The 27,768-nt window shown below is 47.9% G+C and overlaps 1 protein-coding gene across 1 annotated transcript; it reads right to left on the bottom strand.

Annotated features, from left to right (window-relative positions):
• Window positions 1-1,941: 1,941 nt before the first annotated feature.
• Window positions 1,942-27,768, bottom strand: LOC309653375 (H(+)/Cl(-) exchange transporter 4-like). The gene is made up of 9 exons (XM_082447992.1): window positions 27,604-27,768; window positions 23,015-23,114; window positions 18,603-18,790; window positions 11,328-11,534; window positions 11,141-11,221; window positions 9,643-10,188; window positions 7,899-8,085; window positions 6,780-7,178; window positions 1,942-2,888 (listed from the first exon to the last, which is right to left on the bottom strand). The coding sequence occupies exons 1-9, from the start codon at window positions 27,745-27,747 to the stop codon at window positions 2,668-2,670; spliced, it is 2,073 nt and encodes a 690-aa protein (XP_082304118.1). The 5' UTR covers window positions 27,748-27,768; the 3' UTR covers window positions 1,942-2,667.

Raw genomic sequence — 27,768 nt, 5'->3', positions numbered from 1 at the left:
GCAATTCCAATAAAAATCCCAGCAACTTATTTTGTGGATATCAGCAAACTGATTCTAACATTTAAATGGAGAGGAAACACACCCAGAACAGCTAACACAATAATATAGACGATTAAATTCAGAAGAATGACACTATCTAACTTCAATGTTAACTACAAAGCTACAGTAATCAACACAGTGTGGTATTGGTGAAAGAAAAGAGATAGAATAGGAACAGATCTATGGAACAGAGAGTCCAGAAGTAAACCCTGATCTTTGACAAAGAAGCAAAATCAATACAATGAAGAAAAATAGTGTGTTCAACAAATGGTGCTGAAACAACTGGACACCTACATGTCAAAAAAAAAAAAAAAAAAAGAATGTAGATACAGCCCTTAACACCTGCCACAAAAATTAATTCAAATTGAATCACAGATCTAAATATAAAACAAAATTATAAAATTCCTAGACAATAACACAGAAGAAAATCTAAAAGACCTTGGGTTTGGTGTTAGGAGGAGAAAAGCTCAGGGAGATGAAATGTCCTGCAAACAAGGATCTCTTATCAGCAGTAATGTATCAGCATCTGTGTTTGTTTAAAATATTGAGAGACAGAGAGAGGGAGAGATTTTTGCTTTCTTGCAGAACGTTCAGAGCAAATTTCAGCACCCAGATCTTCAACAGAAAACCTTATGGAGCTTCTTGAGGTGTGAGCGGGAGTTAAGGGAAGAATTTCCTGCCAGAACTGGAAGTTCTAATGATAACTGACATTGGATTATTATTTTAAAGGAAAAGAGAAACTGCTACACACTGAAATGACACAAGTGATCACAGTGGTATTTATGCTGAGTCCTGGAATTTCAAGTACATTAATGGGCTTCAGCAGTTTGCAGAGTAGGGACCCTGACCAGCAGCAGCACCTGGGAGCTGGTTAGAAATACACATCTCTCCCAGATCGGAGGAATCAGTAACTGCAATGGGGCCCTGGCACTCTGCATTTAACCTGGAAGTTTAATCCTCTGGGGGATTCTGATGCCCACTCACGTTTGAGAACCACTGAGTGCCTTTAAAAACCACCAGCAGAAATGATCTCTAGCCTCAAACACTTATTCTTCCCTACTGATTACCCCTCACCATGTGCAAGACACTCTCCTTACCCTCAGCTACAATCAAAGCTAAGGAGGATACATCTTGCCAGCTACCAATTCTCTGGGTCAATATGCAAATGTATCCCTTGTAAAGCCCTGTGTCTTAGTTGCCAGAACAGCAGGAAGGAAGTCAAATGAATAAAAATTGCTCATTTGGCTATTCACGGACAGCCAGTGCAAGGTTTCTCAGCCTGAGCATTATTGAGTTTGGGCACATGATAATATAATTCTTTGTCTTTGGGGGCTGCCCTGTTCATTGATCATATGTTTAGCAGCATCCCTGGCCTCTATGTACTAGATATGTCAGTAGAGCCACACAACAGACATTGCCGCAGGGGACAAAAACACCTTTGTTGAGAACACTGGGTTAAACCAAGCGAGCTGGCTCTGGAAAGTAAACTACATTGGATAGTTAAGACTATGAATTCTATAAAGGCCTAAACTATACACAGTGCCAATATCCCACAACACTTACCCACCTCCTATCTCCAGCCTATGGAAATAGAATATAGGCAGACAACCCCAGATTTCAGGCTACATTGACAGAGCCAATCCGTTTTTCTACCCAAATTTAGGCATGTCTGTAATCCAAAAGAATGACCCTCAGTTTGCTATACCTCTCAAAATGTTATAATCTTTCGATCTGCTGCTCAAGATTTTCATTTTTGTTTTCACAACATGTGATTAAAACAAAGAAAAAGTTTATTGGGTTATAAAATGCCATGGAGTCATCACAACTCTTAGTTCACAGATAACATTTGTTTTGAAAATGTGAATCTGTACAACTAAATTAACAAAATTAACAGAAAATTTAAGCATAATATAAATTTACCATTTGCTTATGTGATTTCTGAATGCATATAACGACACCCGTCTGAGCCCAGTGGCACAAAAATACACAAAACGCACACCTGTCCATGTCATACATCTATAAGCTACCTCAGCTCATGCATATGCTAAGAGCCAAACATCTCTTCACAGTAAATCACAGTAACCCAGCGCTTTGATGCCTACTTCTACAAAATTTGTCAGGTCTTCCTTAATGTAAAGAATGACATATTTATTATAATATTTATGTCTTTCTTATCCATTAAATGTGTAAAACTGTGTCATTTCTTTTAGTAGGGTTGCATCTTGTGTGTGTGTCAACCAAGTTTGAGCGTTGTGCGTCTAACCCCATTTCTTTCATTAGCCCTGAGATTTTCGTTGCTCGTTTCTGCAGAAAGCCATGACTTGGAAGACGGGTATGCCAGTTCAGAGTCTGAACCTCTTCTGGCGCCAGAACCAGGGCACTGGAAAAGCAGCCAAAGCCCCTCCCCGTTGGCTCCTCCCCTCGGGACTCAACCTTCAACCTCAGGGCAGAGACAGCAGCCCCACCTGGAAGCCTGCGTCCCACGCTCGCCGGCAACTCCTCCTCCTGGGCTCCCCTGCTGACATCTCTTCCGAGCACTGCCACCCACCCCCCTGCCCCGGTCCCCGCCAGTCCCGCAAGGGCTGAGCCCGCGTGCCCTTCATCTTGTTCCCCCCAGGGTCCCGCCGCTCACCCGCTCCGCGTCACCAGGCACTGGCGGAGCCCCAGCTTCCGGAAAATGTCCACCACCGTCTCCATGGGGGTGTGGTCCGTGACGGTGAAAGGGCTGAGGTTCAGGACGCGCCGCAGCTTCAGGGGCTGCGGGCTGTTGGCTGGCAGCTCGGGGGGCTCCTCGGTGAAGTACATGACCGAGTCGCTCACGATGCCCTCCTGCCTCTGTCTGGCGTTCTCTGGAATGGGCGAGCAGGACGGTGAGCCCCACGAGACTCCCTTGCGGGGTCCCTTCCCCCACCCCATCCCACCCCATCCCACAGCAACACACGACTTCCCTCCCCCAGCAGCCTAGAATCCCACAGAGGAGGGGCGCAGCAGGCAGACTCCACATTCTTAACTTGGGGCTTCAGCCAAACATCTGTGAAATTGGCATCTCCCTCTCTCAAGCTAATGCTGTGCGAGACCCCCCTGCTGTGAGCCGATCATTCACTGCCAAAGTCTTGCAACGCGGGCCTGACCAGGCTACTTCCTTTAGGGAAATGCACTGCTTCTGCCTGGACGTCAGGGCACCCAGCTGGCCCAGGGCCTGCCACCCTTGTTTCCTGACACACCTTCACCTCATCAGGGGCCGAGGTTTGACGTGAAAAGGAACCTCACTTAGCTGCCCAATGACCTTAATACATGGTTTGGTTTTTTTTTTTTTTTTTTACAAACTAACGTATAACTGGCTCAGATGGTATTATAAATCCTGAAAGGAACAAGAAACCAAGAGGACCATCCTAGGCTCACAGCCCAGAAACGCAGCTCAGTCTAATCATGATTTTTGGGACCCAAGAAATAACCCTAGAAAAAGTATATTTTACCCCTTTTAATCTCCTTTTTTGTGAATTTCTCAAAGAAATTAGAACTGCTGTGGTTACAATTAGCCAATTTCTGTCTACAGAGAATATCATGTGAAAGAAAGCTAAAATAAAATATGCTAACAGGAACTCATATACCTAAATGAAGTGCTAGAAACCAGGCTATTTAGATTCATACATGAAGTAGATTCATGAGTAGACGTATCTCCAAGGCAAATTTCCTTTGGTAAAAAATTTAATCTCTGTTTTAGACCATGTGAGGAATTAGGGAAAATGTACAGTGAGGCTTACCTTAAAATGGATCCTGATTTCTACAATTTTTGCTTTCTCAAAGACTACTGTTCATCTATATTGTTCATTTTTAAAAAATTCCAACTGCCTGTTCTGAAGTGATTTATTGCAATAGAGTACTCTAATGGAAAGCTGGAAGCTGGTGAATGGAAGAAGAGCCAACAGGAAAGCTCTTCACATCTTTCTACTAGGGTGAACCATCTATTCCTTGTTTGGACAAGAAATCTTTATCAGTCACCAGAATGGCTGCAACAAACTCAAGGATATAAGTTCACAGAGGGCAGAGCCTGACTACTGTCACCCCAGCTTCCCTGGAAGCTGTGCTCCCAGCTTCCGGGACAGCACCAGCACATAGTGGATGCTACCAGCAAGAAATATTTCCTGTGCAAGAGGGTAAACCAAGCCCTCACCCAGGGCGTGATCCAGTGCTACTAGAGTATAGACTCCCAGACCCCAGGGACTCATGGGAGCCTGCCTGTGTAAGAAAAGAAGAAGGAGTGTAGGAAGGAAGGAAGAAAGGAAGGAAAGAAGGGAGGGAGGGAAGGAGTGAGGGGGAGGGATGAAAGAAAAGAAGATGGCCCAACATTTACATGTGTAAAAGACCCAAAAAACAAGAGGAAAATACACCAAATATTAACAATGGCCTTCTGTGGTGTTGAGAATATGGGTAAATTTTTTTATTTTCCCATTTGCTATTGATTTCCCCAGTATTCTATGCATATTAGTTTTACTTCAAAAATGTAACAAACTTCATATTTGTTGTAAAGATCAAGTGGTTAAACTGTTTTTAAAATTGTTGTTAGTATTGGGGGTCTGCTGTTCTATTCTACCACAACTACTCTCAGTGGCTGCAGCTCCTGAAAAATGATGTACCCTTTACGAGCGCCTGTTACGGTCATTCAACCTGACATTCCACTTGTTAGCAGCAGTACGATCATAATGCCAGGTGCAAGGAGGGTAATGAGGAAAGTGTTGATAAAGTGAATTCCACAAACTATGATAGGCCAAGAAATTTTAAAAGACTGGAAATAATCACATATCCAGTAAGTGATTACAATGGCCTTAGAGCAATGGTTCTCAACTGGGAGTAATTCTGCCTGCACCCTCAGGGGACATTTCTCAGTATCTGGAAACATTATTGACTGTCGCTACTGACAGGAGGCTGTTACTGATATGTGGTGGTAGAGACCAGGGATGCTGATCACACAATGAACAGGGCAGCCCCCTCACAACAGAGAATTATTTGACTTTAAATGCCAAAGAAGCCATGGTTGAAAAACCCTATTTTAGAGTAATTATGTTTTTAAGGAGGTAATACTAATCCTGTGAATTTTAATTGCTTCCATAAAACAGATGTAATTAATAAGGAAGTTTTAACAGTGAAAAACCAGAAGAAGCCACAGTCGTGGTCAGTACAAAAACAGTATGATAAAATGGTAAATAATACTTAGAATAAAAAGCAGATTATTTTGTGACAAGTTATAGTTCAGTAAGGCATAGAGAAGTCCCTCTGCATATGTTTTAATATCCCCAGCAGAAACAAGCAGGGAATCTGACAATTCTCCATGGCTTATTATGTAATTAACCTCTCAGACAGAAACATCTTTAGCCCTAAATAATTATCCAACAGATCTGACATTTATGTTGTTGTTCAGTCATGATACAGAGCTCTTTCAACTTGCCAGAAGATACCCTAGTATCTTACACCAGTAAGAAAACAAAGAGTTTCTTTAACTCTTCTCCCATAACTCTGCTTTTCCATTCCCACTGGGTCTTCTTTGAGTCCTTATTTTGATAAAATCTTTGATGAAGATAATTTTAAAATATTACAAAGCTGTTTATAAACTTTTTTTAACATTGGCAAGAAGTTTCAGAAATTCAAAGGGAGAGCCTTAGAAATAGTTAACAAAGAACAGGGATAAGCAAAGGGTTGTCTGCACAGTGTATATTCCCAGTGGAGCATTTCACCATTATACCTCGACAAGCCCCAGTGGCAAAATTCATAAATACTCTTGAAGATGACATATAGAGTAAAATCAAGTGCACACATAAGCCATGTCAAGGTAGGCTACAGCCTACCTTGAAATGATGGGATAGCGAGCAGGATCTCATTTGCTGGTCCCTGCCCCTTCTCCACCTGGAGAAAACACTCTAAGAGTCACTGCTCCTCCCTGCCTGGGCCTCCAAAGACTCACACCCAGGCCTCTGTCTGTGGAATCCTCCTACCTCCCGCTCCCCCTCCAAGGCGCTCATCCCTGGGCCAACGGGAGCCCCGGGCTTCTCCGAGCCGCCCGTGTCGGGAACATCCCAGCTGGGCCTCATCCCCTCTCCGCTCTCCCAACTCAGCAGCCTGCCCCTCAGCCCAGCTGATCCAGTCAGCGCACGAGGAGGAAAAGCATCCCACGGAACTGACTGGACCCACGCGGGCCTCTAACTGATGGCGCCGGACATAGAGTCGCGAAGTGAAGGGCTTGAGCGGCGCCGAGGGAGGCGCCTGAGGCCGAGAGCTCAGCATCTGGGTCGGTCAGCCTGCCTGCAAGTCCGTCTCCGCGACCGGCCTGCCCGGCCAGCCCGCGCTCTCCCACCTCGTCCTGCTCAGCTTCGCCCAGGAAGTCCCTAAAGGGCGGAGCGCGTGTCTCCTGGCGGGAGGGGCCCAGGGGGCTGCTTGCAAACGTGGTGCTCGGTGTCCAGCCAAGAATGCCTCCGACGGGACACTGTCCCTCACGGTGTGACCTGGGGGCAGCAGCAGCAGCAGCACTAAGAGGGAGCTCGGGAGAAATGCAGAGTCTCGGGTCCCACCCCAGACCGACTGCATTCTGGCCAGACGCCCACGTGAAACGAATAAGCATTAAAGCGTGAGAGACCCTGGCCTGAAGCCCTCCGACCCTCGTCCACTCTCTCGAACCTCTTTGAGAATGTCGGGGCACAGGGGTGCCGTTCGTCTCCGTGAAGCGTGAGCCTCCCTGCTTTACTCACTTAGGGCGAGAATCAGCTCCCTCCTCTGGGCGAACCCGATGAGGCGCTCCGAGTCACTGGGGACGACCACGGGGAAGCCATCGTAGTCGGTCTCCTTGATGAGCGTCTCCACGTCCTCAACGGTCATGCTGTCCTGGGTGAGCACGGACAGCGGCGGCTCCCCCCGCCGTGGCCGCATGACGTGGGTGGCCAGCGTGCGGTGGGTGACCTCGTCCTTCACGTCCAGGAATGGGTACCCATTTAAGTGGATGTGGGCCTCGTAGATGCCTTCCTTCCCAAAGGCATCAGCCACCCACTTGCTGGTCACGGCCGCCGCCATCAGGGGCACGATGTACTCAAGACCACCCGTCAATTCAAACATGATGACCACCAACGACACCGTCATCCTGGTAACTCCACCTGCAACCAAAGGGAGGAATGAAATTGCAGGACTCGACCCCACACCCGCGAGAGGACATGAACTGTGCAAACTGACAAGCCGGCTCTACCCTCCCGGCACCTGTTCCGCGGAGACAGTCCTACACGGCGCCCAGGCTCAGACCTCTAGGATAGAGGCCAGTCTTGGTAAACACAGCCTCGCATCAGGAGCCGTAAGTCACATCTCACTGAGGGGCTCTTCTCCCGTGAGGGACAGCAAGTTGTCTATTCACCCAGGACCCGCCTTGCTTTTTGGTGAGTGGAGCCTATGTGGGCTCTGCAGGTTTCTGACTCAGCAAGCATCGCTCTCTACCAGAACCCCTCGAGCTGGAAAATTGTAGAGACTTTTAGGGGCTACAGACAGGAGACAGACCCACCCTTGCGTCCCTTGGTATTCAAGGGAAGAATCCATATCGACTCCCCATCTGCCCGTGAGCTTAAACCAGGGTTTCTGGACCTCAGCACGAGGAACATTTGAGGCCGGATCATTCTCCGTTGGGCGTGGGGGAGGAGTGTCCTGTGCACTGCAGGATGTTTAGCAGCACCCCTGCCCCACCCACTACTGTAGACGGTACAGCTGCAAGATGGTGGAGACCCCATCAGCCTGAGTCCCCGGATGACTGAGCGGAGAAAAGCCCTCTGCTACTCACATTACACACACACACACACACACACACACACACACACACACACACTCGGTACCTAGGCAGGCAGCGGCTCCCACCATGGCGTAGAGCCCTGGGGTGACGCAGTCTGCTCCGGGCCTGCACCAATTCCTGAAGATGATCCAGTCATGGTGATGGTAAGCCAGTTGCTCCATGCCAATTCCCACCATCCTGCCTGCCATGGCCCCCACAGCCATGCTGGGGATGAAGAGACCGGACGGGATCTGCGGGGAGTGCAGGGGAAAGCAGCATGAGGGAAGGGGGCCCCCGTTCCCGCTGCCCCACCACCAGGAAAGTCAGGCCCCCTCGACAAGCTTGCATTTTGCTTTGGTCTTCAAAGGAGGGGCAACGCTTCAAAACATGGGTCAGCTGGGAAACCATGGGACCAGTGATTTCACCTGCTTGGTCGTATCTACTGTGACTTGGAGAGAATGCAATTTTACACTTTCATTTCCTCGCCTTCAAAAGCTGGCCTGGTTTGCCTGCTGTGGATTAAAGAATCTCAGAGAGAGATGGGGGGCAGGTCTGTCTTCCTAACAAAGTCCATTTTCCGAAAAGTATTCTGAATATTTTCAAGCCAGGCTAGATGCAGCAAAGAAATAAGACCATGGAAACTGAAAGGTCTAGGTAATAGCGTGTTTTATATTTTGCTGTGTGAAAAACATGTTCATTTCTCTAGTGATCAGACATTTGCTACAGAGCAGACTTGACTCTGTTCGTGGAGACTGCATGTGACCGCCGATCCTGACCGGGAGCTGCATTTATGTCACCCCTACCCCACCCCTGCCCCCCAGCTGTCATCAAGCTGAGGATGCAAGTGGATCTTTACCCAAATTCGAGTTAAGTTTGGATCCTCGGGTGTGATTTCTACAGTGTGAGACATTCCTGAGGAAATTGTTCCTTTCTGAGCACCCCTTATCCCCCTCATCTTTTAATCCCCTGTAACTTCAAAGCAGACTTCTCCCAGCAGGCACCAGAAGAAAATAAATCCCTTTGCATCAGAGACAGCCACCTATTTAATACCGTTTATCCTTCCTTGTTCTTAAGGCAAAAATTCAGGTTTGTGTTTGACCACTGCACCCAAGTACACAGATCCTCAGACTTTTTTTTAATATTTATTTTTTTGGCTGTGTCAGGTCTTAGTTGCGGTATGTGGGACCTTTCGTTGCTGCGTGCAGGCTTCTCTCTAGTTGTGGCATGGGGACTCCTGATCGCGTGGGCTCTGTAGTCTGCAGCAGGCGGGTTTAGTTGCCCCTCGGTATGTGGGATCTTAGTTACCACTAGGGATTGAACCTGTGTCGCCTGCACTGCAAGGTGGATTCTCAACCACTGGACCACCAGGGAAGTCCCTAGACTTTTTTTTTTTTTTTTTTTTTTAATTCGTAAGAATACCACAAAAAGCAACAGTCATGGAACACAAGGGGGTTCTGGAGGGTTGCCAGCGTTCTGCTCCTGGTCCTGGGTGCTGGTCACACAAGTGTGTATGTTTTGTGAGAATTCCCCAAGCTGTACACGTCTCCATATGAATGATATACTCCAAGCCTTAGCTTCTTCACTGGTAAAATGGGGTTATAAATCTCTATTCCATAGGCTTGCTGTTTATCAAAAGCGTTGTTTCTTGTTGATTAAAAGGATGTCAAGTGCCCTGCTCATGAGAACGTTCAGTAAAGGTCACCTCCCCTTTTCCCCCCGTCACAATCTTATTCTGGGGACTCGGGTGCTATCCCCAGAAGGACAGAGGTTGCCTCCCTCCCCTGACACCTTCCCTCCCCTTCACCTACCTTCATGCCAAAGGTAAATATGGTAATGACGATTTTGAAGATCAGCGCCAGCGCCAGCTGCCACATGGCCGTGCAAACGCCGACCCCGGCCGGCCGGTGGGGGATGTCGTCCACGGGCCGCGTCATGTTGGGGTCATTGATGTAGTCACAGAGCTGGGAGGACTCGAGGGCCCCGCAGTCATTGAAGAGCTCGGATATGAGCTCGCTCGTGCTGCGGCGCGTGTAGGGGTTGGGGTAGGCGACGATGGCAGTGATGGCGGTCACCGCGATGACCTCCAGCACCGGGTACTTCCCCAGCTTGGTGGTTTTGCGCCTCCTGCACCAGGCGATGTTGCAGCGGATGAAGAGGGTTCCCCACAGGCCCCCAAAGACCCCAAGCAGGATGAAGGGGAAGAGCCCGGCCATGTACCAGGGCGTGTGATACTCCACGTAGAAGAGGACGAGGCGGCTGTTCCCAAAGGGATTGATGGGTCGCAGCGTGAAGGCTGCCACCAGGGCCGCAAAGAAGGACCGCCACAAGGTCTTTAAGGGAAAGTAGTAGCTGACCTGCGACCAAGCAACAGGTGGAAAATCAGAGACCGGCGGCAGAAAGAGCCGCCCAGAGCCCCAGACCCACCTGCTGGCACAGGCCATAAAGTCACACTCAAGACCAAAGACGGGCGGTACTCACTTCCTCAACCTACGTGTGAGGATGGCCCAAATGCACTAACAAAGATAGTTAAAGGACTCTATGTCTACAATTGGAACGGACACTAGTCAAGGTGTGTTTGCGCTATTTTTTAAGACAAATGAGAACACTTCATCATCATTCTGTTTATAGCACAGAGACCCTCCTAAAAGAAAAGAAACCTCTGATTTGATTCTCCAGGCAACAGATCATGGGTTGAAACCCCTGGCCCAGCAGATGTATCTGGAGGGCACATGAGTTAAGAATGGTTTGTACGTTTTTAAATGGTTGGGGGAAGAGAGAATTATTTTGTGACACGTGAAATATTCAAAAGAACAAGACTTAGTGACAAGTGGTAATTACATAAATTTCAAACTTCAGCATCCATAGGGAAGGTCTCGTTGGAAGGCAGCCACGCCGTGCACGTGCGTGTTGTCTGCGGCGCCCTCCACGCTACAAGGGCAGAGCCCAGTGGTTGCGACCGAGCCCTGAGACCCGCAAAGCCTAAAATATTTGCTACCTGGCCCTTTACGGACAACGTGGGCCGACTGCTGGACTGGATCCATTTGGGTTGCAAAACATAAAAATGCTTCATTATGTTGTTTATGAAAACGAGAGGGGAGACTGCAAATCTCCCCCCAGAAATCACACTGGCAACTTTTAAAACAGGACTTGAAAACACGTATTTCATGGCGAACACTGCGGCTCCTTAATGAGCCGCAGGACTCTCTCAGCCCTCAGAGGGCTAGAGAGGGAAGCCTCCTGCCGCCCCGACCCCCGATGTGTTCCTCAGCGCTCAGAACCACGGGGCCCTCCGGTGCCCACGCTCACCTCTTCCAGACTGAAAAGCACACCCCCGATCGGAGCACCAAAGGCGACAGAGACCCCGGCAGCGGCCGCAGCTGACAGCACCTGCAAAGCAAAGAGCTCCCCGTCAGCCCGAGGCCTTTCCGGCAAATCAGCGGGTACTGGAGAGGCTGGAGAGGGCGGGAGGGCGCTTCATTCTGCACCTGCTCACCTCGCGCCTCTTGCCCTCGTTCTTGCTGTACTTGGAGAAGAGGCTGCTGAAGAAGTTGCCACAGCAGCATGCCACGTGCACCAGCGGCCCTTCCTTGCCAAGGCTCAGGCCCGAGGACACCACCAGCACCAGGGTGACAGTCTTGATCAGCAGGGTCCACTTGCCCAAGTAGCCCCTGACGATGAAGCCGCTCAGGATGGTCTTTATCTGAAACACAGGATGGAGAGCGATGGGGAGTGAGCCGCTTCAGCGCCACGGCTAGGAAAGTAACCTCTCCCTCCTCTGAGGAGCAGCTTTCAAACCGAGATTCGCTAAATCATATGGAAGACAGGCTGCTTTAGCTGTTAATTTAGCTATAATTTTATATTGAGAATTTGTATTAACGCCTAATTTTATATATTAATGGAACCCTGAAACAATTTCAATGCATAGTAAATCTTAATAATTCCAAGAGTAATGAGAGATCATAAAGAGGACTGAATAAGTAATTATCAGTCTCATTTTATTTATGGCATTTTATCATGTGCATTTTGCCCTCTGTTGTGTTGAAAAGACACGTGTATCTATTGATTTTAACTGTAAATTTTTCACTACTGAAAGATGGCCAAGATAAAGGAACATCTGGCCGGCTATGTGACAACGCAAATAGAACAAAATATCAATTTAACTTTAGATCCGGGTCGGCAAACTATGGCCCGTGGGCCAAATCCAGCCCACAGCCTGTTTTGTATGACCTACGAGCTAGGAGTGCTTTTAATGTTTTTAAATGTAATATGTAAACAAGACTACTAGCCTTTTAGTGAGACTAGTTCCTCAATTTTGCCTCTTGACTCACAAAGCCCAAAATATTGACTCTCTGCCCTTTATCGGAAAAGTCTGCCAACCCCTGACGCAGGCCAGGGGCATATGGGTGTTTACTGTCCAATTCTTTCAACTTTCCTGTATGTTTGAAAATATTCTTAATACAATATTGGAAAAAGAAGATGCTCAACATTCTAATAACGCACCCCTGGGGGATGTAAGGGTATCTGAATCCATGGCAACCCCTTCCCTTCCGTTGAATCTTGCCCTCTTGTCCTGAAAAGTACTTTGACTACAGGTAGAGCTGACTCGTGCACCACTTTCAGACCTGCGACGTTTTGTACACGCCAAATAATGGCTTTCTCCCTAAAGGTGCACGTGAATTTGCATAACGCTTTTAGAATTCAACGGGGTGTCAATCTCAGTGATTAACTTCATCTACTGGAGTCCTCTTCCCCCAAAACAGGGTTCTTCTGGATATGGAAGCATCTCCAATGGGTAAGTAACATTTTACCTTCAACCTCTCCCGCGACTGGCTGAAATGGAGTGAATGTTTACTGCCCAGCTAGCAATTTACAAGCCTGTAATCAGAGATTTATTAGACACTGAGTGAGTCAGCTAATGAAATTCATGGTCAGTATCCGTTTTCCCATTGTATAATACATAATGGGACAGCCTCAGCTCCTGTCACCGTCAGGATGTTTACATAACGTCAAAGAGCCTCCCAGTGGGCGCCAAGAGATCAGTTTCTCACGTAGCTATTACAATCCTTCTCCACCGGCACTCCGTGGCACCACCTGGAGAATCAGGCACCAGTGAGGACGAGGTATCCCCCCGCCCCGAGATCTGATGCAACTGGTCTGAGGTGTATCCTGGGCATAGGAGGTTTACAGCCTCCCCAGGTGATTCTAAAATGCAGTCCAGGTAGAGAAGCACTGCTCTCGTCCTGAGAAGAGCAGTACAGCTGTTCCTAATTCCTCTGTATTTAAGGGCGGTCCTGAAACGCTCTCTGGCATCATGTCACCTGTGATGATTTGGAGAGGGTTGTGAAGTGAACTAATCCTAGCAGTTTTACAGGGGGGTGACTGGACCATTTTCATCTCAGGAGTTCTTGATAGAGATCTGTTTCTTAATTCAAGGAGAAAGACCAACAGTGAGCGAGCGTGTGGGCATCTGTTCGAAAGCACTCACTAAGCTCCTTCCTAAAGGCAGACAAACTAGCAGTGGTTAAACTGGTCTTTAACTAGTGCTAGTGGGCCTATTTGAGCCTGTGCTCTGGGGATCTCAAATCCCTTTATTTAAGGGACGTTTTATTATGCCTGCCACAATCCTGCCCTTTTGTGTTGCCTAGAATAAAATTATCTACAATTTTTTGTCAGTTAGTTAATATGGATTTGGACCCCAGGGTACAGCTGAATAGTGTAATACCATTTAGAAAATTACAAGCATCTAAATTACCTGAGCCTTTGCCAGCCATGACATGTGGTGAATTGAACAATGTCAGAGGTATTTTGTAATTCTCTAAAATGACTTTATAAAATTGTCATGATCAAATTAGGGACTAAAGAAGGCAAATTCATAGATGCCAAAATCCAATCACTTGCTTTAATTTGGATCAACAGAGACTGAATCAAGCAGGGCTTTAAGGTGATGTATTGCAGCACATTTGTGACTTCATGGTGGTAACTTTAAAACCTCTCTGGCAAATAAATATTTGTGAAAGAGTTCACATTGTATAGAACTGAAACAGCAACTCAAAGTAAGTTCTAGGAGAATATGATTTCTTTTTTTTCTTTAATTTATTTTATTATTTATTTATTTATTTTTGGCTGTGTTGGGTCTTTGTTGCTGTGTGCGGGCTTTCTCTAGTTGTGGCGAGCGGGGGCTACTCTTCGTTGCAGTGCATGGCCTTCTCATTGCGGTGGCTTCTCTTGTTGCGGAGCACGGGCTCTAGGCGTGCGGGCTTCAGTAGTTGTGGCACGCGGGCTCAGGAGCTGTGGCTCGTGGGCTCTAGAGCGCAGGCTCAGTAGTTGTGGTGCAGGGGCTTAGTTGCTCTGCGGCATGTGGGATCTTCCCAGACCAGGGCTCGAACCCATGTCTCCTGCACTGGCAGGTAGATTCTTAACCACAGCGCCACCAGGGAACGCCCTAGGAGGACATGATTTCTTATACGGTCCACAGTGGTTCTATGAATGAAGCAGACAGTAGTAGAATCATCATTGCCCAGTTCGCTTTAAGTTCTGAAGCCCAAGAACTAGTGTGCACTTTTAAGTGTGCTTTGTAGAGCATACAAAAACATTTTTTACACAGAAGAAAAATGGTCTCTAAATTTGTATTTTTTTTTTAATGTTTCAAAGGACTTTTTGACACTGGCTGGGACCTGGAACCCTCTGCTGCACTGCTGCAATGCTTGCACCTGGACAAACATCTATCAACAAAATACAAAGAAACTATAAGGGACTAAAAGTAACTGCATGCATGCCCAGTTGGGGCAAATTCTGTACAACAAGATACAAAGAGACCAAAGAGCCCCACTGCCATTTCTGAAGAGCGGGAGCAAAAGCAGGTCACTGCGCGTGCACCCTGCACTCAACACCACCAAAGGGGTGGGCAGACCACCTAAGCAACTCCTCTGGCCCGACCCCTGGACACACCCCTACCCTCACCGCTTATAAGGAACCAGCTCACCTTGCCCCTCAGCAAGTAGGCCAGCAAAGGAACCTGTTACTTGTTCTCCCTCCCGGCCTGCTGCAGCTCAGGCCCCAATAAAGCTTTGCCTGAATTTCTTGCCTGGCCTCTGATCAATTTCTATTGATTAAGGAGGTCAAGAACCCTGGTCAGTAACATTGTCATCCAAAGTAATCTAAATGTTTCAGAAGCAAACATTACAAAGGATGAGTGATTTTTAAACTGTGCAGAAGTGCACTGCCTTCAAAGTTTGTTGCAACACTGCACACCAGGAACAGCTTAAGGCAGATCACCTCCTATGATGGGAAGTTTCTAAAGATCTCATTTAGTATCTTTCCTGAAGTGAAGAACAGCCCTGTATCTCAAACTGGGTAGAGCTGTTTGCATGGTTAGTTGGGTTTTAACTGGAAGGACATTCTTTATATCCAGGAACTACTTATTTGCACTTACTTTTCACTCTGCCCCTCTCCTCCAAGAACTGGGGTAGGTATTGCACCCTTAGTTTAGGAAGTTCAAGCTCTACTATAATAACAGGGAAATTTTTCTACTACTGAGTCATAATAACCAAAGCTTAATTATAAGCTCTCCATTGGGCTCCTGATACTTGAAAAGATTATTGTGAACTCTTTTATAAATAGAGACATGAATCTGTTACATATTATATACGGCTGAAAGCATATTCATGTACCCACTACCATGTACCCACTACCAAGTTCAGGACAGAAGAGCAGGTACCTTTGAAAGCCCTGTGTTTGCTTCCCCAGTGGAACCTTCCTCCTCCCCCCTCCAATCATTCCCTTGCCTTTCTTAATAGCTTTAGCACATATGTGTATCACTAAACAGTATGCTTGTTTCATTTTGGCTGTTTTAGGGACTCTACAGAAATAGATTCTTACTTTATTTAGATATTCTTCTGCAACTTACTTTTTTCACTTGATACCGCTTTTTTGAGTTTTATCCACATCAATGTGTTCCTTGCACTTTGTCACACGGGAAACAATGCTCAACTCAGTAGTTTATTCCTTTTGAGTTCAGCTGTCACAAATAAAGATGCCCGCTTTGGACGAAGACCAGGTCCAGCCAGCCACTCCCAGATAGAGTTCCCTGTCTGTCTACGAGCTGAGCTACGCATCTCTGGTTCTTGGAAGGGGAAGATGGTATTGCCGCCACATCTTTTATTGCTGCTTTAAATTTCCCACCAGTTCCCCACTGGCCATCTCCTTATTTTGATAGGCGGCTTGAGTCCAAAAGCGCCTGCTGTTGGGCATTGAGATCAGAAACCAAGATGCCAACAGTAATCTGTTCTTTTTAGTGTCCCGGGTGCCTTCGGTCTCTGATGTCCAATAAAACGCAGTCAGTTCTGCCTGAACACTTGTTTGGAAAAGGCAAATTTGTTCCAGTGTGATTCATGCCTCAGGGCAGAACTTGAGCATAATGCCAATTTTACATCTGTTTCTGCACAATTTCATCTGGGAGAAACACAAGGCAGAAAACTGCAGCTGCAAATCAAGCCGTGCAGGGATACACAAAATGCACACAGGCACACGTCTCAGAGGACTTCCAGCTCACGCATGCACTAGGGGAGTATTCATACATTTCTTAACCATTTAACGTGCGTCTAACTCTGCTACTGCCTTTATGAGGTTCCCATCTTTTTTATGTGTCACCAGTTGAAGTTTCTGAGTGCTGTGCCCCTAGCCCCATCTTCCCCACAAGCTCTGTGGTCTTGATGATGCAGTTTTGTGATTTTTAGGAATGCATATGGTGCCTTAGAGCAGCACTGGCTGTACCAAGGAAACAGGATGGTATTGCAGCTTATTTGTCAGGCTCCTGCAGCAACATGTTCATATAAACCATCCAAAGTTCAGCATGAAATAGTCTTTTTTTTTTAATTTTATTTTTTCCTGGATCAAGACAAAGTTGAGCTTTCCTTTCGATGATCCTTTAATTACCCTATGTGGTGAGAAATCACACCCTATGTGGTGAGGAATACATTTCACCCAGTGAAAAATGGACTCTTTTGAGACTAAAAATAACATCTCACCCTTGCTAACAGTAATTCTTTGAATCAAAGTATAAGTCTTAGAAATGGCTGGGAAGCTAGACGGCCATATTTCCCTCCAAAGTAAGAGAGAAGAAATCAAACATGGTGCCCAGCCAATTCTGCCTGCCCACCTCCATCAACTCAAGTAGAGAATTTATTTTTTGGAAGTAATGGAGAGCACTGAGAACGTGTGAGATTTCAAGATCCTGGTCTACTTCTGAGATTTGAAGGAATTAATTTTCAACTCCACTGAGAAAGAGGTTTAGCAAATGGCAAAGTGCATTCCAAATGTCTTCAGCTGCATTAAGTCAATCAGGCAAGAGAGTGGGAGAGGGAGGAGGAGAATAAAGGGATTACGTCTATCTTCCAAGAAGAGTTCTAGCTTGAATGGTCCTCACATTACCCCTAATGTGCATCTTGGCAACTAACTCCCCCTCACCTGGGCTTCTGATCTGGCGATGACCCATAGTCATTGTGGTAACCACTGAATTTGGGTAGAAATTAACCCTTTACCCCAACTAAGGTTTGTATGTGGATCTGAAGTTTGGAGTGCCATGAAGGCAAGCGCCTGGTCTGTGCTTCACTGCTGCATCCCCTGGGCCTGGGATATTCCCATCACGGAAAGCCCACAAACATCCTCTGTAATGTGTTCCTAAGATGCATTGGAAGATGATAACTTAATCCACAATGAGACAGCACTTCACACCTGCTAGGAGGGCTATAATCCAAACCAGATAACAACTGGGGTCGGTGAGGATGTGCGGAAACTGGAACCCACATACACTGCTGCTGGAATCTCAAGTGGTGCAGCCACTCTGGAAGAGAGTCTGGCAGCTCCTCAAAAGGTTAAATATAGAGTTGCCATGTGACCCAGCAATTCCCCTCCTAGGTACCTACCCAAAAGAAATGAAAACATATGTCCACACAAAAACCTGTAGACAAACGTTCAAAGCAAAATCATTCATAATAGCACAAAAGTGGAAGCAACCCATGTTCCTTAGCTGATGAATGGAGAAATGAAATGTGCTCTATCCAGACAATGGAATGTTATTTGGCCATGAAAAGAAGTACCAATGTATGCTACGACACAAATGAACTTGAAAGACATTACGCTAAGTGAATGAAGCCAGACACAAAAGTCCACAGATTGTATGATTCCAGTTACATGAAATGTCCAGAACAGGGAAATCTGCAGAGAGAAGAAAGTAGATTCGTGGTTGCCTAGGGCTGGCAGACCTGGGGGCAAATGGGGAGTGACTGCTGATGGGTACAAGGATTCTTTGGGGGTGATAAAAAAAGTTCTAAAATTAGATTGGGGTGATGGTGGCACAGCTCTGTGAATATCCTAAAAGCCATCGCATTGTACCCGTTAATGGGTACACCCCACGGAATATGAATTATGTCTCACTAAAGCTGTTATTAAAAAATAGTAACATCTTTTCTTCTCAATCAGAAGGGATAAAAATCAACCCTATTTCTTCAGCATGATCAAGAAATCACTCTCAGTAAGAGAAATAAAGCCAAACAAAAGGCTTTAAAGAAAATACATACATCGTGCACATGAAATAGTGGGAAAGGATTTTCCAAGTGAAGTTTGAACCCTAGAGCTAGAAAAAGCCAAGCGGCAAGTGGCACTCGTAGTAGCCACGACGACGGTCAGGACAGACGCTGCAAGGCGAGAGCTCGGACGTCCCCCCGCACCAGCCACGGGGCTCCCAGCCAGGACCCGCCCCTGCACCCACCTCCGACTGTTTCACCAGCAGCTCCGACCACTTCTGCCACAGGGGACACTTGTCCCTGTCCTCAAACGTGGTCTCATTGGAAGTCCAGCAGCACTGCTCGTGGCTGTACCAGGAGGCCGACAGGCAGATGCCCTCCTTCAGGTCTGTCATCCAGTCGACGGCAAGATCGATGACCCCGGCCAGGGTGCCTGGAAGAAGCAGCGAGAGCCACTCAGAGGGACGGCCGGCGTGGGCCAGGGCAGCACGTGCGCCCGGAGGGCCAGGCGGAGATGCCCGTGCCCCGGGCTGCCACGCACCCAGGAAGCCTCTTTCTTCAGTCTTGAGGTCACCTGAGCGAGTGGCAGGGCACCAGGTGTGGCAAAGGTGGTGCCCAGCCCAGTGAGACACAAAGGCCAACGATACGCTGTCCTCGGGGGGCTTTGATCGGGCGGGAGGGAGAGACCCGCAGCGCTGAGCCCACCGCAAGCCCCTGGGGCCGAGCGGCTTTCAGAACCCAGCCCTTCCGAATCTTAGAAACAGGGTACCTACACCCTATACATCATGTAACCCCCTCAGCGGCTTCTGGGGCAGGATGCTGGGATCACACACATGAGTATCCTCCAGGAAACCTGACAGTTCAGACAGAACGGAGACAAAACGATTTACAACAGCCTCGTCACCGAAATAAAGTTTTGCCACCAAATGGAGTCCAGCTTGAAAAATCTCACTTGTTAGAACTTTCTGGATTTTTAAAAAATTGTGGATAAAGGACAGAGGAGCTACATAAGTAAATAACTACTTTAAAGGCCGATAGAAGTGGGATAAAATCGAGTATGCAGTGGGTCAGAGAAGGCCATTTTAGGTCTCCTTCTAGAATAACACATTCCAGTCTTTTACAAAGGCAGGGAATACTTTTGGGCTACCAAACTTTTCACACTTTTACTGGATCCTCATTACAACATCAATTCCCCACCAGCATCAACACCAAAGGCAGCCATACGCCAGCCTCAGGCGACCTGGCCTTGCCACTCTCCTGGTTCCATCAGCAGTCGCCCACTGTTCTAGCCAGAACACCTGAATCCTCAGCAGTGCGCAGGCTCTGACCGCCGTTCCCACGTTTCTCTCCAGACTCCTCTCTCTCCATCACGAATCCCACACCCTGCCCACACAGTGTTCCTTGGCACACCAGGCCCTCCTCTCTGCACCGCCTCAGATAGCACTGTCCTCCCCCAACCCGGCAAGCTCCTATTTATCTTCCAGGTGCTGGCATTTATATCACCTCCTTCAGGAAGCCTTGCCTGATTTCCTAAGTCTGGGCTAAGTATACTTCCCAGGCATTCTCCCATCACCATACTTACCACATCCTGATATGATCAGTATTTATATATATGTGTATACACACACACACATCCCACACATGCACACACACACACACTCCAACTAGTCTATAAGGGTGGGGGGAGTCTCTTGTCTAGTTTGTGTGCCACGGTGGGGCTCAAACCAGGTGTCTAGACCCTGTGTCCCCTTTAAGTGGGCAAGGGCCATTGTTGTATTCATGTCAGGTACATAGCTGGAACTATATATCCATGTTGAATGAATGAGAGCAACAAACGAATGAAAATCATAAAACTCAGGTCCATCCATTCACTCAAGGGCTATTTATTGAGCACCTACTTACTACGTGCCACGTACTGTTCCACACCCTGGGGTAGAGCAGTGAACACAGCAAACTCAGGTCCCTGCCTTCATGGAATCTCACCTTGGGCGAGAAGACACTAGACTGAATAAGTAAGTAAATGAGGGGCTCCAACAGAAGGTGGTAGGTGCTAGAGAGGAGAATACAGCACGTTCCAGTGGCAGCCATTTCCTACAATGGTGCAGGAGAACGGTCGGACAGGTCCTCAAAAAGTTAAGCAAGGAGTCACCACCTGACCAAACACTTCCATTCCTAGGCATCTGCCCGCGAGAAATGAAAACATATACCCAACACAAGACATGTACGCAAATGTTCACAACAGCATATTCACAAAAGCCAAACAGTGGAAACAACCCATATGCCCATCAATTGCTGAACGGAGAAACAAAATGTGGTCCACCTACAATGGCAACAAAAAGGAATGAAGTACTGACACACGCGACAGCATGGATGAACCACGGAAACGTTATGCTGTAAAAGAAGCCAGTCACAAAGGACCATATGTTGTATGATTCCATTTTATGAAATGTCCAGAATAGGCAAATCTACAGAGACAGAAAGTAGATTAGCGGTTGCCCAGGACTGAGAGGAGGCTAGGGGCACTGGGGCTGATAGCTAAAGGGTAGGGAGGTTCTTTGGGAGCTGATGAAAATGTTCTAAAATTGACCTTGGTGATGGTTGCAAAACTCTGTGAATACACTAGAAACCACCAAGTTGTACACTTTAACTAGGTGAACTGTTTGGTATGTGAGTTATATCTCAATAAAGCTGTTACATACATACACACATACATACATATAGTGGGCGCGGGCGACGAGGCTCAGAGAGGGAGAGACGTACTTCTAGAAAAGGTGGTCAGAGAACACCTCAAGCAGATGACATGTGAACAAAAACTGCCTTGTGTGGAGCAACAGCGACACCCAGTGGTGCCTCCTGGTTAATGCCCTGCAGAGGAGCCGCAGCTTTTTGGGCCTCTCCGTCTTGGGCGTCAGAATATAATGTCTGGGCTGCCACTAAGGAGGTGACAGGACAGACAGTGGGACCCCTGGGGCTCGCCACTGGGGAACGGGAAGGCGAATGGGGCACTGTTCTGGCTTTTCCTTCATCCAGATCAAAAGAACACTTTAGCCACCTTCACTGCCAAGATCACCCCTTTCTTGCCTCCCTCCTATATTCACCTGCTGATGTGACCATGGGATCGCCCTTCTCCAGTGGTCCTCACCCCTGGCCGCACATTAGAATCACAGGGGAAAGGGGGCTTTACTCAGTGCTAGGGTGTCATCTCCAGGGGTACTATTTAATTGAAGCCTGGGCAGCAGCATTTTTTTTTTAATTCCCCAGGTGATTCTTCCTGAAAGAACTGATGGAAATCGGATTAACAGTGAAGCCCGATGGTCGGTATCTGACTTGTTAAAGACAGCCCGACAGGGCTCTGAGATCAGTTGATAAATCTACGCTGTGTGACTCCAGCAGGACGCCAAGACATCTATTCTGATTCCTTCATTTCCCGTATTCATCCCTCCTTCCCAGGAGCCAAGAATAACACAGGGTACAGTTTTATATATCTTTTCTAAAGAAAGACATCAAAATTAGCAGCAGACTACCCTCCCCGCCCCCCGCCACCTACCTTTAAAGGTCTTCATAGAGCCAAACGAATGGGTGGCAAAACGCCGTATGTCCATGAACTCGAATTCCCTCCCAGCACTGCTGCCAATATACACCGGGCGCGCCGCTGGGAGGGGAAGGACAGGGCGGGGGGGATGGGCGGGCAGCTGCGGTGACCGGAAGGAGAGGACTGCCCCTTCAGCTCTCTCCTGGGCCCTTCAGGACAGGCAAGGCAGAGGGAGTCCCTCCCTGGCAACCAAGCCCCTCCTACCATTGTAGATGTAACGAGTGACAGGGCGGCCAGAAATCCAAGTCCTCTAATCACAAAATCTTACTCTATGCCCCGCAGGTGCTCTGCAAGTATGTACTATATTCAACCTGTATAGCACAGCCATTCTCTAATCAGTCCTATCACCACAACTAGCGTGTTACTACAGGCAGGGGGGTTTTCTTAAGGGAATCTCTTTAGCATGATCAAATTTTTTTTCTTCTTAGACATTAACCTTCACAGCCTCCTAAAAGGAAGTAAGTTTCAGGAAACAATTTCCACGGAGGGCTGGTGCACTTGCTATTAAAAGGGGAGGTGTCCCCTCCAGATACTCCTTCGTTCACTCTGGAAACAGCTACTGCTCACAAACACGGTGTTGGGATTATACAAATGAAGGACACGGAGTCCCTGAGGGCCAGAACAACCCACGGGCTGGAGGTACCTCCCCCGGGCCGACCTCAGACCCTGTGGTGTCTCGCGTTACTGTGAGCGTCTCTCGATGTTTACAGTTCATCTCAGGGCCTGCCGGTGTTAGTAAAGGCCAGTCTCATAGGATGTTTTATTTTTAGAGATCAACATGTTCCCGTCCTTTCTCGCCTTCTACGTGGCCAAGTACTACAGAATGTGAAATGTGTGCTTTCAGTAAAATCCAGCATGGCAGTAAACCTCTGTACAGTGTGGAAAGGGCCAACCCGCTCTCTCGGTACCGCTCTCCAATGACCGCACCTGGGCCCGTCCGTGCCTTGGGGCCTTCTTGCTTTACTGATGATAGATTTATGTTAAGTGCATCGTCGTGTATTGTGCTCTTAGGTATTTGAAGGAACAACCCCCTCGCATGAAGGACAAGAGAAACGCCCCACGTACCCGCCAGCAGGCCGATGAGCAGCATTACCGCCCATCCCGACCAGGCGTCCAGCAAGCTCTTGATGAATTCCCATATGGACTCCTTGCTCTTGCTCGTTATCTAGAAACAGAAAGGCATCGGAGTTGACGTGGATACACCTTCCAATTCATGCTTCCTTCTCTGAAACTGTTTCCTCAGGACACACGGTGATTGAGAAAACGAATATAATGAAGCAACTAGACTGCCACTTACGTGATTCTTTCAGTTACCTAGCACAATGGTTAAATGGGCTTTCTAGTTCACAGACCTATAAAGATGCCATAATAGTCTCCAAAGAATCCAAAAAAATTCACTTAATTAAAAAAACCTCACTAAGTGTGATTTGATCTTTGACTATTTCAAAGCCATTCTGAAGGAAGACATCACTTCAGTGTCACCGTTTTGAATACAAATCATTATTTTAGCTTAAATCATAAGGTCTGTTCACAAAAGACCCTCTTCGACAAAGACTTCATTTCCTTCTTTCATTTTCCAGGCTACATGTTAACAACAAGAATGAACTTACTTTCTCTTTCTTTCTTCCTTCCTTCCTTCCTCCCTCCCCCACTCCCTCCCTCCCTCCCTCCCTCCCTCCCTCCCTTTATGGCTGCGTTGGGTCTTCATTGCTGTGCGAGGGCTTTCTCTAGTTGTGGTGAGCAGGGGCTACTCTTCGTTGCGGTGCGTGGGCTTCTCATTGCAGTGGCTTCTCTTGTTGCGGAGCACGGGCTCTAGGTATGCAGGCTTCAGTAGTTGTGGCTCGTGGGCTCAGTAGTTGTGGCTTGCGGGCTCTAGAGCGGAGGCTCAGTAGCTGTGGCACACGGGCTTAGTTGCTCTGCGGCATGTGGGATCTTCCCGGACCAGGGCTCAAACCCGTGTCCCCTGCATTGGCAGGTGGATTCTTAACCACTGCGCCACCAGGGAAGTCCCAAGAACCTTTTTTTTAATTTAAGTATAATTGATTTACAATGTTAATTTCAGGTGTACAGCAAAGTGATTCAGTTATACCTATATATATATATTCTTTTTCAGATTCTTTTCCATTATACGTATTACAAAATATTAAATATAGTTCCCTGTGCTATACAGTAGGACCTTGTTGTTTATCTATTTTATATATAATAGTGTATATATGTTAATCCCGAACTCCTAATTTATCCCTTCCCCACCCCGTTTCCTCTTTGGTAACCATAAGTTGGTTTTCTATGTCTGTGAGTCTATTTCTGTTTTGTAAATAAGTTCACTTGTACCATTTTTTTAGATTCCACGTATAAGCAATATTATATGATGTTTGTCTTTCTCTGACTTAACTTCACTCAGTATGATAATCTCTAGGTCCATCCATGTTGCTGCAAATGGCATTATTTCATTCTTTTTTATGGCTGAGTAATATTCCATTGTATATATGTACCACACCCTCTTTATCCATTCCTCTGTCAGTGGACATTTAGGTTGCTTCCATGTCTTGGCTATTGTGAATAGTGCCGTTAGCTTTGTGCAGTGGCAGTATCACAGCCAATGAGGTTTATCCAAGGCGTGATTACTGCTAATTGTAAATAGCGCTGCAATGAACATTGGGGTGCATGTATCTTTTTGAGTTAGAGTTTTCTCTGAATACATGCCCAGGAGTGGGATTGCTGGATCACATGATAACTCTACTTTCCATTTTTTAAGGAACCTCTATACTGTTCTCCATAGTGGCTGTATCAATTTACATTCCCACCAGCAGTGTAGGAGGGTTCCCTTTTCTCCACACCCTCTCCAGCACTGTTGTTTGTACATGTTTTGATGATAGCCATTCTGACCGGTGTGCGGTGATACCTCATTGTAGTTTTGATTAACAGCAAGAAGGCTGAATGAGCCAGTCTGGATCACGCTTTCCAGGCAGATGGTTACATCTAAACACGTTGTAAGAGGACCCCTTTGCCTCCCTGTGTTAACAGAATCCTACATTCCTGAGATCATCATTCCCCTCATGACCCTTTAGAGCAAGGGCTGGCAAACATTTCCTGTAAAGGGACAGAAAGTAACTATTTTCGGTTGGGCAGGTCAGATGGTCTCCGTGGCAACTACCGGACTCTGCTGCTGTAGCACAAAAGGAGCCATATGGAGCATGCGCATGCGCGGGCGGGGCTGCGAGCCAAGGAACCGGTGCAGAGCCGGACACGCGCTGCGCTGGATTTGCCCGAGGGCCACAGTCCACGACCCCTGCTCTGGACGGAAGGGTGCCCCAGCTCCCCCGTTCCTCCAGGTCGGAGCCAAGCGGCTGCGTCAGCTTCTCGACGCTACCTCGCTCCCTACACATCTCTCTGCCTCCTTCCCTGTCAACCTGCGTGAAATGATGCGACACAGTCACACTCTCGACGGCACTGCCCCCTCAGCGCACCCTCGGAAGCTGCTCTCCCTCGGTCGCCGACAGCCCCCTCGCGGCTGCTTCGTCTCCGACTTGACCCCGCCGTGGAGGGGGCCCCGTCCTCGCCACTCTCTCCCCCTTTCACTTGTGGCCACTCTGCTGGCTGCCCTCCTTCACCTCTACCTGCTTCTTCTAAGCATCAGTCACTGACCCCCAGCCCGCCCCCCGGAACCCGCTAAATCTTGGCACTGCTCCGGGGCCCAACTGCTCCTGACCCCTCTCTCTCCAGACCCAGGCCACCTGGGCCGCTTCTAAAGCTTCAGCGCCCACTCGCACGCCAAGGACCCCCCATGCTCCACCAACAGCCCTGACCCTGCCCTTGAACTGCACAGGGTTCTCTCGCCTGCCGACCACCTCCAGCCACAGGCTGGACAAACGGCTCAGACTTACAGCGCCTGAAACCGAACTCAGTGGCCTCCCCCTGAAATCTGCCGCGTCCCTTTTCTCCCCTCTCGTCATCCAAGGCATCACCCTCTTCTGACCACAGCCAGGGCGTCATCCTGGCCCCACTACCCGCCTCCATCCTGGCAACGGCTCCTGTGAAGGATCTGGACCCCAAGCCTCTCTCCGTCGGCACTTTACTGCCCTCTGACAGATCTTCGTCCTCTTTCTCCTGAGCTCATTTCCAAGCTTCCTGTTTCTCCCCTGGCAGTGCATCTCTCTTGTATCCTGTGGCCATGAAAAAGAAATCCAGGGCTTTCCCGGTGGCGCAGTGGTTGAGAATCCACCTGCCATTGCAAGGGACACGGGTTCAAGCCCTGGTCCAGGAAGATCCCACATGCCACAGAGCAACTAAGCCCGTGAGCCACAACTACTGAGCCTGCACTCTAGAGCCCGTGAGCCACAACTACTGAGTCCGCGTGCCTAGAGCCCGTGCTCTGCAACAAGAGGAGCCACCGCAACGAGAAGCCCATGCACCACAACAAAGAGTAGGCCCCGTTCACCACAACTAGAGAAAGCCCAAGCGCAGCAATGCAGACCCAACGCAGCCAAAAATAAATAAATAAATAAATAAATAGGAAATCTAGGGACTTCCCTGGTGGTCCAGTGGTGGAGAGTCCACCTTCCAATGCAGGGGACGCGGGTTCGATCCCTGGTCAGGGAACTAAGATCCCACATGCCACAGGGCAACTAAGCCCACGCACCACAACTACTGAGCTCTCATGCCTCAGCTAGAGAGCCCGCATGCTGCAAACTACAGAGCCCACGCACCCTGGAGCCTGTGAGCCACAACTAAAGAGAGAAAACCTGCCCACCACAACTAGAGAGAAGCCTGCGCGCCGCAAAGAAAAGATCCCGCATGCCTCAGCGAAGATCCTGTGTGCCGCAGCTAAGACCCGAAGCAGCCAAAAATAAATTAATTAAATAAATAAATAATAAAATAAATCTTAAAAAAAAAAGGAAATCCAAACTCCTCTTCATGTTCTACTCAGTCGTTCCCAGTGCGGCCCCATCGCCCACGTGGCCGGACTCATCTCTAGTCCTCCCCTTCCGTGAATCTGCCACCAAACCTTAGAGCTCCTTGAACTGCCTAAATGTGCCACAGTCTTTCATGCCTCTGTGACCTAAAAAAGAGCCACTCCTGATAAGAATCCTTTCCCCTTCCTCTGCCTGGCAAATTCTTAGTCATACTTCAAGACCCCACTGAAATCTCACCCTCTCTAAAAACTCCCTCCCTAACCATACCTCCTAAATGATCCCACAGCACTTGATACATAACTTTACTGCAGCCCATAAAAATATATATTGATTGCCTACTAGAGACCAGGCACTGTAATATGTGCTTTCATACACACACAGCCCCATTTAATCTTCTGGTATAATTAACTCCATCCTTACAGATGAGAAGGTGGGGTCCAGAAATGGCACCCCAAAAGTCAGCCAGCCTAAAGGTGTCAAAGTCAGGATGCACCCGATCTGTCTGGTTCCAGAGTCCCCTCCTTGCCCTCCACACACCTCTGTATGACACCGCCTTCCACCCAAAGCACCTGGTATTATAATTACCTATCCACATCTCTGCCTCTCCCACTAGCCCTTCTCTTCTCTAGAACCTAGCTCAGCACATGACACATGAACCCAAGCTCTAGCTCAGTGACTGTCCAATGAAAGCATGGCCTCCAAAGGGATTCCTCTCAAAGTATCCTTATGAACAGCACGTACCTTTCTGTGTCTGTCAGTGTCTCGTGACTTTTCCCTCAGCCAGTCGATGATGTGGAAGTCCTCATACATCCCCACATTGGGGAATGATTCATCAAGGAAATCCACTAGTTTTCCAGAACCAATTATTGCTCCTGCATTGAGCATGCTACTTACACCTGGGAGAGA

The sequence above is a fragment of the Balaenoptera physalus genome (genome assembly GCF_965194825.1).
Source record: "Balaenoptera physalus genome assembly, chromosome: Y".
Taxonomy (NCBI): Eukaryota; Metazoa; Chordata; class Mammalia; order Artiodactyla; family Balaenopteridae; genus Balaenoptera; species Balaenoptera physalus.
The sequence above is the reverse complement of the archived record's forward strand: the minus strand, read 5'-3'. Positions and strand labels throughout refer to the sequence as shown.

What these genes read in the sequence shown, in the direction of transcription:
- LOC309653375 (XM_082447992.1), bottom strand. Translation starts at nt 27,747, where the DNA reads ATGCTCAATGCAGGAGCAATAATTGGTTCTGGAAAACTAGTGGATTTC. An exon ending in GCTCATCGGCCTGCTGGCGG is followed by an intron (nt 18,791 to 23,014) that starts GTACGTGGGGCG and finishes TGCTTCTTCCAG; the next exon opens with GCACCCTGGCCGGGGTCATC. An exon ending in GGGAGCCGCTGCCTGCCTAG is followed by an intron (nt 7,179 to 7,898) that starts GTACCGAGTGTG and finishes CTTTGGTTGCAG; the next exon opens with GTGGAGTTACCAGGATGACG.